Source organism: Lineus longissimus, chromosome 11, assembly GCF_910592395.1.
Source record: "Lineus longissimus chromosome 11, tnLinLong1.2, whole genome shotgun sequence".
In the NCBI taxonomy this organism is placed as follows: domain Eukaryota; kingdom Metazoa; phylum Nemertea; class Pilidiophora; order Heteronemertea; family Lineidae; genus Lineus; species Lineus longissimus.
In genome coordinates this window covers 13,590,331-13,600,184 of record NC_088318.1, presented here as the reverse complement: position 1 = coordinate 13,600,184, position 9,854 = coordinate 13,590,331, and the positions used below count along the sequence as shown (strand labels likewise).

At 43.6% G+C, this 9,854-nt stretch overlaps 1 protein-coding gene across 1 annotated transcript; it reads left to right on the top strand.

The window, feature by feature from the left end:
* Positions 1-2,966: 2,966 nt before the first annotated feature.
* On the top strand, positions 2,967-6,469 carry LOC135496231 (uncharacterized). The gene is made up of 7 exons (XM_064785423.1): positions 2,967-3,089; positions 3,280-3,390; positions 3,634-3,810; positions 4,183-4,410; positions 4,680-4,727; positions 5,039-5,686; positions 5,837-6,469. Exons 1-6 carry the CDS (start codon positions 2,975-2,977, stop codon positions 5,683-5,685), a joined length of 1,326 nt encoding a protein of 441 aa, XP_064641493.1. The 5' UTR covers positions 2,967-2,974; the 3' UTR covers position 5,686; positions 5,837-6,469.
* The last annotated feature ends 3,385 nt before the right edge of the window (positions 6,470-9,854 follow it).

Here is a 9,854-nt window from a genome sequence, read left to right as displayed (position 1 = left end):
AGTGAATTTGAATTGAATTGCTTAAGTGTGAAATGATTGTTCTATTCTGTAACCCCGAGTAAGATTTGGTGGTTATCAGTTGGTGACATGTCCCAGTGGTAAAAAGGAACAACACAGCCGTGAAATATGCACTGCCTGCCAGAAGGATAATGCACCCGTCCGTTACTACGCGCCGCCACCTGTAGTATCACACTGAGCCGATCTCTAATAAATGATTTTCGCCGGTGTTTCGGGCGGTTTTCGACATGTCTTTTGATTTTTTGCTAAGTCTTTGCATGACTACATTCCGTTCAAGTGTACTGTTTGATGCACTTGGTGGTTTCTTCTTACTCAGACTACCAGGAATCGTACCAGGCCCTGGATGACAGCCGGTCACAATCAAGATGACCACTTAGTTCAATCCCCACGCGTTGCACCATTAACTCGCTCAGAACAGTGATAACAGTACCACACCCAGCAGATCAGACATCCAATAACGATATTTTTATCACAAGCACATCGGAGCACAAATCTGGCCAAGAAGTCAATGTTTTCTTGGCGGCGACTCAAAGTGATCTTAGTCTCTTCTTACAGTTGTTATAAAAGAAAACTAAGAACTAAAACCCTCTTCACAGATTCGCCATCACATTTGACAAAATGTTACATTTTGCCAGTTCCTTTTGTCTTAGACTTTCCTTTGACATGACTGACAATCGCGAGGTGTCGAGTTGGTTTTTCCTTGGGTTATACCCGGGGCGCCGGCCCGCGGCTTGGCCCGGGTTCTCGGAAGCATACAATGGATGCCCCAAGCTAGCCAAGCCCTGAAATACGCAAGAGGGTGGTCTTTTATGCAGCTGATACATGGTTTTAGCTGTTGATACTGTGTATATTTTCCCCATCTGATCGAAAGTTAACATCGCTTTGGGTATAGTTGCGTCGATTCAGAATACAGGTACTCGCGGCGACGACCACGAGTGTCGTCTGTCCTTTCGGATCAACACTACAATGTCACAACCTCTCATGCAAGTCGATTTCGTCGCCCGGGGCAGTCTATTGCGTCATCCTAATTGGATATCTGGGTGACAGGGCATCCGCAGTGTACATGGAATCTGATCAAAGCTTTAACCCGAGCAAACTCGCACTGGCCTCATGATTGTGAATTCTATCCTTTGCCACGGCTTTACGACGTATGACCTCAAATAACACATTATAATCACAAGCTAAATATATACATAGGAAGTCACCATTGTTGACTTGGTGCTTTTCCCGAAGATTGCCGACTCGGCCCGAATGGTCCCGATGGTGGATCGATCATTGCGACATATTACGTCATGTTTATCACAATAAAGAGATCAATAGAGTTATGCACAAATTATGTAATGCCATTGATTGTGGGAAGGAATTATAGACTTTTCAGGTGTAATTACGCATACAGCGTACATGTACTTATGTGTATAAATTGTATGCGTTTTCTATCCTATTTAACCAGTTAACCAGTCTGGCAGAAAAATGCCATTTGCAGTCTAGTGTTCCGAAATAGTATCATCAAGATAGCACATAGCTCTTTTTCCGCTTCCTGTTGAATATCTAAAAGGTAGGTCAACATTTTCTTTCCGAGAATTATGCAACGTGTCGGGCTGTAGTGGCGTCTTTTTGTATAAAGCCGTGTTATCCATTTTGTTTGCGAGAGAAATATCATCAAAGCCAGTGTAACGAAAAGATTTGTTCCCAGAATTGTCCCAAGGTTGTGTAGTCACGTTTTGACACGACACGATTGAGAGGTGTTAGTTCGACCACCCATTGACAACTTGCTGTACCCACCCATAGACTTGTTATTCCCACGTGCCCGTTTCTGAACACCTGAGGTGTTAGTTCGACCCCACCATGCATTAACTCCAGAATTTTTACTCCCCGCCGCTTCGCCACCCTACGTCATTTTTTTAACTGTTTTCTGATTGTCTCATGCAGAACAAGATGGAAGAAGTGGAGAATGCTCTCAGGGTTCACCTGGCATTGACAAATGAAAAACAAACGAGTAAGTGTGTGATTTTCAAATTATTTTGGTCGTCTGCTGGGAGATGGTGGACCGCATCGTTCCCATCACAAAGCAGGTGTTGCCACTTTGAAAATCTCGACAGCCCTGCGTCGTCCCTAGCTACAGCAGAGAGACTACTTTTCGATTTCCACTGCTGGAATTTTTCCAATCAAAGCCATCTATCTTAGTTATCAATATCGCCTACATTTTGTTGTGAGGAGATTTTGGACGTGGTCTGGGAATTTCAGGCAAACCAACGGTTACTTTCCGTTCTAGTACACTCACATTGTTTATTGCAGTTTGGTGATTTTCAGTGATCCGAACTTGAGAATTGCCGGCTCAGCAGGAAGTCATTTTCGTATCTAAAACCATCATATGTCTTGCCCAACTTGTCCCTTTAAGACAGATCTCTTTCAAACTGCAACCTTATTTTCCCTCAAGAATATCTCAACGAGTACAAGGAAATGTGCGGTCATGACGGCTTTCTAACGGCGGAGAACTACACATCATTTACAAACCAGTTAGCGTTGAGGAAGTTCCCTAATTTGCCGCAACAAAAACTGAGACAGCAGGTAGCTGCTCTAATGGCTGCAAGAATAGAGAAGCTTGCGCAAAGTAAGTCATGGGCGTTGTTTATTTCTTCTTCTTCTCCTAAACTCCCTCTTCTGCGTTCTATCCTTAGCCGTATAAAGTCCAGTGCGTATCACTGAGCATTGAGGCGCAATACATTCAGCACGTCTTTTGACAATTTTTAGGAAGCTTTAACGTTGCATAATGTATGGGAAGACGGGTTAGTTCAGAAATCCGTTCCTCAACCTCAGTACTTTTCAATTCTAAGAGTGATAAAACGTCTTCTCCTTTTTCTTCTACACAGATGGCCGGATCACCTGCACAGACTACCTAAGCAGTAGAAGGTACTTCAAACTCTACAACGAGCCCTTGATAGGTTCCGAGGTCGCCATGAATGATAATCAGATCAGGGGCTTTCTGAGGCGATGGGACTGCCAGAAGGTTGACTGCGAGGCCCTGAAGAAAGCCATCTTACCGAAAGGAGAGACTCAGCTGAAAACACAAGGTAAGCATGCAGTGATAATGTTCGGTGACGGAATAAGAGTTGGCCGTATCATCGACGGAAGCAATCAAAAAAGCATTTTTTAGTGAGAACCTCTCCAAGACATAATGAATGTTTACGAATTGGTTCGAACACCATTCCCAAAACGCCTTTCCATCCTGTATGTTCTTAACCATTTCGTCAACGGTTTCAGTGCTTCTCGACGGCCTATTCGATCTCCTGTATCCGGCTGGACATGTCCTGATTGGCCGAGTCGTGGATGCTGTGAAGTTACACTTTACTCTCGAAGCGTCCGAACGAAAAGGTAGGTATTTCAGTGTAGCATATAGAGCTCTACTGTTACTGCTCGAACCTGCCCGTGACTCTGGCATGTGTGATTTCTTTTTTTAGTGTTGTAAACGAAACTGTACGGATTGCTGCAACGGAATCACTGTTCTCGCCCTGTTCAAAACGATCGTAGCACGATTTTGAACTTGCCTTTTCATCTTGGTTTTCTTTTTTTAAGCACCCTGTATAATTGACTGTCATGGCTGTATCCTCGTTTCAGGTGTGGAAGCCGAATTCGCCGAGCTAAGTAAAGGGACAGGTTCAATATCTTGGCGACGCTTCAGGAAAACTATCAACAACTTCATCAATAATCATGTGTGTGATTCGAATATCAAGAGGAAAATAAGCTACGATGCTCAAGTTCATCAGCATAATAGACTCCTTAAAGCATATGGAAGTAAGTCATTACATGGTCAATAGTAAACATCTCTTCGTCACAAATTGTGAAATATGCAATAATCGTGTTTGCGCTGAGAATGTTTGACTCTCACAACGGAAGCTCTTGTACGACCGCCCGGCTAACGCACCGAAATTCGTCCAATATGCGTAATACTCTTGGCTTCTTACAGCGTGTCAATTTCCTGACGGAGTGCCGGTTTAACCCTCACGTGATAAGAGCTAGAAGATGTTCATCAGGATTAATAGTGCCATTTAGTTTTTAAACAAAAGTTGTTCAGGCGTACTCAACAATATATTAGAGGAATACTAATGATAATTATGGTAGTATCCCTGTCTGATTCTCAAAAGTTTACTTCTAATTCATTTTCAGAAAATGATAGTACCGTCCATGAGTCTGAGTTCACGTTAAGCGTAGCTTACGTTGGAATGCTCGTGTCTTTAATCCCATACAACATCGACGACATCGCCTTGATGGAAAGAAACGTCTTCAATGGTTGGCTCATAGAGAAGTTGGAGCTGATTGGTGATATGGAGTCGTATACTGATGCTCTGGTTCGCGAATTCATGCCCAATGGAGGTTCAGAGACACAAATACAAGGTATGGGTCGCGCTGAACGAGCCACTTCCGCACCAGGCTTCTTTAGGCGGAACACTTAATGCGGCCCATTCTTTTCGTCACTTCGTTTAACGTGGACACATTTTGCCGTAACTCGTTATATCACGATATTGGTTACGGGTTTCTCTTTTGGTACTGGTCTATGGAGTATCATTGTACAGTTCCATGACTGTGCCTAAGTTCCGATTTTCATTTTAGTCGATATCAATGCTTAATAATAATATTAATACGGTTTCGTCATCAATTTTCAGTAATCATCGATGGTATATTCGACCGCGCATTCGCATTCGACGTTCGAGGTGAGCAAACCACAATTTTAACTTTTTAGAATGGACTTTCAAAACACAATTTGATTTTAACAATGCATCGGAGATGATCGTCTTAGCATTTTAGTGAATGTGACGAAATGCGCTGTTTATCCCCCAGGCCAACCTCTCCCCTGAGTTAAAGGGGGTGCTTTACTCGTAGCTGTCTACAATTTGCCTCTATATCGTTGGCTTTCTCAGGACAGGCAATGTTTTTGTCAGATCTCACCACAGGTCTTCTTGTTCGAATCCCTGACTGACGTTGTCAACGTATTTACTTACATATAATTTCTATTTGATTTCAGATCCGTCCGACTTCAGCAAGTTCACCACGTGGCAAATCCTCGGGGCTAGCGAGGAGGACACTCGCCACATTCAGGGTCTGCAAAGAGAGGCGAGTAACGTCCGTGTTGTAGGAGGGGCCGGCTTGAAAGCCTGGGAGTTCGACGGCAATGCTACCTCGTTCGTTAAGATCTCATCCCCGGTGAAGAACGGACTCGGGAAGAGCCTGACTGTAGCAACATTCTTCTACCAAGACGTGCTGAACAACGGACCAATCCTGGAGTTCGAAGGCGACACGAAATTTCCATGTGGGTTCCACTTTTGGTACTGGGACAAGAGAGGCCTGTTTGCAAATTTCAGAACAATCGACGGACACGAGCATAATGTATTCTTTGAGTTGTTGACGCCTAAACAGTGGCATTTTGTCGGTGTGAGCTATGATTACGGCACAGGAAATGTCCTCATGTGGATAGACAATGACATCATGGAAAAGAACATTGGGAAATTAGAAGTAGATTTGGCGGGAGAAGTTTTCTGCGGGATTCGACCGTCGAGCCCAAAATGGCGTCCGTTTAAGGGCCGTCTGGCTGGCCTGGTGCTGTTGAACGGTCCGACACACAAGGAGAAAATAGCAGGACTGAAGGAGAAGGTGGCAGGAATGCTTAATTAGGGTGAGGAATTCCTTAGGAATGATATTATACGTAAAAACGATTTTTATGGAAAGAAAATATTTAAACTGTATCTTCATTTGAACTGTATCTGTATATGTATATGTAACTGTCACTGTGTCTGTAGCTTAACATAAATCCCATGTCTTTCAGGTTCAGTACAGACTGGCAGTCTCTTGAACAAATTGACTTGAGAAAAGGCGTGGAGCCCATCGAACAAGAGGAAGCACTGAATTTAACGCTAGCGTGTGATGTTATGGTGCTGTTAGCTCAAAATGCTGAGTACATCTCGACTTCAAAATGGACATTCCCCTCGGCGAACATCAAACACAAAACAATGGCGATACATAAACGTGTATAAGTGCATGTGTGATGTACATGTAGTTCCTGTAACAAATTATAACAACGAATATGGCGGTCCACTGGGGCCGGTGTAGAAGAAGAAAATGTCCCCCTGAAAAAAAGTTATGTTGGATCATATATTGAATATTGCTTCTATAAGAGGCCATGACCGTCAATAGCTCGGAGATTAAAGCGCATCTTTTGCTCTCTAGATTTTCAATCCAAGGACATTTCAATTTTCTACGCCGGTTATGATATTGTTTGAAAGGTGTTCGAAGCGTCTCCGGATAATTCGACTCTACTTGAAGGCCGCTATACATCAGAGGACTGAAGTCATGCTCAGAAACAATATTCTTAAACATTATCTCTGGTATATACACCACAAGCTTTGACTACTTGAAATAACGGTATGCGTTTATCAAAACGTACATGTACACCCCCTATGTAAAGGAAATAAGAAGATAATAGATTTAACATGAGTATTCAAATACAAATATTTATTTGTCTTTTCAACTGTAAAGTGAGCGTTCATATCATTTCGACTGTCGATTAATTGTGGCAGCTGATCGTTCAGATAACACCTTGCTCAGCCATGCCCCATGAGGTTCAGATTACGTTTATAACTTTTCGCACGAAAGCCTGATTTGACGAGGTTGTCAAATCAAATCACCATGGTTGCATTGATGTCATGTCAGGATACGCCTATAAAAGCCCCAACCAAGCAGGGATGAATTATAATAAACCTATTCGCTGCAGAGAGCACTCGAGGAGACGACAAGATTCTATACTCAACCAGCAACCGTCAAACTCGAGCAAACGTCGAAGATCCAGTGGCCATAATTCTGCAGAATATCCAAAGTAGTTTTGGCGACGTGGTAAAGAAAACTCGTGAGGTTAAGGCCCTACGCTCTTTGCGGTACCAGTATGTCGAACTTTTCCTGTTCCAAGCCTGATTCTTGTGTTTCAGGTGTTATATTCGACAATCTCGACCACAAGACTCCGTCACTAAAGGAGACAGGGAATGGTGTCAAGTGGAGACGACATGTCCTGTTGCGGAGCATGGAAACACGAAATCCGGCGGCAATGAACAGCAATTCGGAGATACCGCTTTCCCGGCAGAAAATGCTGCGAAACTTAGACATGTTCGGTGGCGAGAAGGACGTCAACAATAACGGTGCGTCAGTGATGCATAAGCCAAAACGCAAGAGGAACACAAGAAAAGGAGGACAGGAGGAACCTGAGAAAAGATTGTCACTTTCTGACATCGAGATCACTCAGTTGCAGTCGGGTGATTTGTGTTCGAATGGGAAATGTGAGGTCATAAAAAGGAATGGAAAAGTCAAGGACGTAAATGTCACTGACCCAAGGGGTAAGACGTACGTAGACGTTCCGAGCTATCCGGTCTATATTCGTCCCGAGACGGAAACATGCCCATTTCTTCAGAGGAGAGCGGGCACCTCCAGGAACCGCACTCGTAGCGAACCCGCCAAGCAAGTGCGAGTGGAAAAGCATGGCAATAGATGTGGTTGTGGCAGGGAGCGCTTCAAAAGCGAAGGCTCTCCAATACCTGACCTAGGCCTAACAGCTGGCATCACAGTCAAGTTCAGGAATACAACACTAAGGACAAGGGCTGAACCAAAATTGCCCAATACCCTTTCAGAGTCGAAAAGTACGACGGAGAAAGTTTTACATAGTGTTATAAATTCTTGGATACATGTACAAAAAGCGAAACCGGTCCAAAATCTCCGGGAAAATTCTAGCGCTGAACAGTCGAAAACTGTGAAAAATAGCACACCAACTGGTGGCAGCAATTGTAAAGATGTGTTCGCAAAGAAGTTAGTTTTGCCACCAATTTGTAAACGTTCATTACCTAACGATAGAACGTGTGAACTCTCGCCACTTGTCAAAAATTTTAAATCCGTATGCCCAGACTCTGGAGTGACAAATTATTCAGCGAGAAAGTTGCCCCCAATTGCAAAGCCTGTCCAGACACAACTCAGATAATCTGACTTCGCACACGAAGTGACTTGGCTGATGTTACATAGGAATGAGCTACTCACGCCACATTTTTCATCGACCCACGGCTCATTTTCACGTGTCACTCCTCATTTGTCACGAGTGACCGCGGCGGTTTACATACAGATCACTTTTCGCTCGTTCATTTGTCAGTTGGATTTTCTCGGCGACGCACATGGACCCAGAAGAAGAAGAGATGGCAGCCATGCTGCTCCTGATGGAGAATAGAAAACGAATGCGGAGGCGACGGACGAGAACAATGTGGTACATAAAAGTGCTGCATTTTTGTTATTGTTTCTCATTTCCAATCGAAATTAGCTATTGTATTAATGTGTAAACTAATGAAAATGCCGAAAAGTAGCTATACTCACAGTTTCGAAGGCGATATCACTACAAATGCACATGGACGTCCACTTTCTTTGCCAGCTCATTTCACAAAGAATGAACATGTCCATTCATCGTCTCACTCGTGAAATGACATGAAATGACGTGAGACGACGAATGCGAGCAAAACTTACAAAATTCACTTCAATGAGAACAGGTCGAAATGTTTTCCAATGTCCATTCATCAGGTCACGAATAGACCTCACGTTTCATCGACTCACGACTCATTTGTCACTTGTCATACTGACGGTAACACCTTAACACGAGATCACATTGTCACTTCTACTGCCACTTAACACGCACTCCACTGTTATTTAGTAAAATAATTTGTCACAAAAATGTTACATTTTTGCATGTAATTAATACGACACTGTGTATTATTCCCCAAATAAAATTATTATGCAATTAACAATATTCGAACTTGCTCAGTCCTTTTGATGTCGTCCAAGGAGAAAGCATGGTTTTCCTTTGGACTATTTCTTCTTTGTGGTTGACACCATCACCATCATCATCCACTATCGTACAATGGTGGTTTCCGACCTAACAGGTCTGGGGAAGGCGATGGACCCACTCTGCGATTAATAGTAGCTATGAATCGATCCCCATCAGACATTTCGGCGAAAACGAGTCCCGATATATACGATTGAACAAGAGTATGTTAGAAAATAATGAAAGAATCTGTAAGAAAATTGCCCAATCAGTTCCCTTAGGGCCTGCTCAGAGTCCACCACCCATCCTGACCGCATCGTGGTTAATGGCAGGGAGCCCGGAATCACCCAGCCGTCTTCTCCCCGGGTCTTCTCCACAAACGCGACCGACCAAGGCCGTATATCGAGAGGCGGAGTATATTGCAAACAACTGGTGCCAGGATGGCGCCACCAATGCTTGAACTGTTGAAGTCGGGTCATATCAGACTCAACGGAAACGATGCCCACGTGCTGACTGCGGCCAAAATATTATGAGACTGGCTGGCCCCGTGGGTAAACCACTGTATGTATGTCAAACCCGATACATGCGGTGACATTATCGCCAGAATAAACGCATCTTTTCTTTTCTAACGAATATCAAGTCTTCCAAAGAATGGGAAGCTTGTGAATGAAAAGACCACACCAGAGAACCCGGTCTTTAGTGACTGACGAGGACATTATTTAAACCACTTTGATGAGAACTCCAGTTATATTACCCGACGGCCTGTTGCAGACAACAGCCAATTCGAAAGGCATGGACCGATATGTGAGATGGCAATACATGTACTTGCTGGGCCACTATTGGGCCGGGTCTCTAATGATACAGGTATATCATAGAGATTGTCCAAGGCGGTTTTGATGATTTTGAAGTCGTACAGAACATCACTGTGCCAAATAGAGAAAAAATGATAAAAATGCTGACTGAGTGGAAATAATCAAAACAACTGTTTGTTACATGCAGA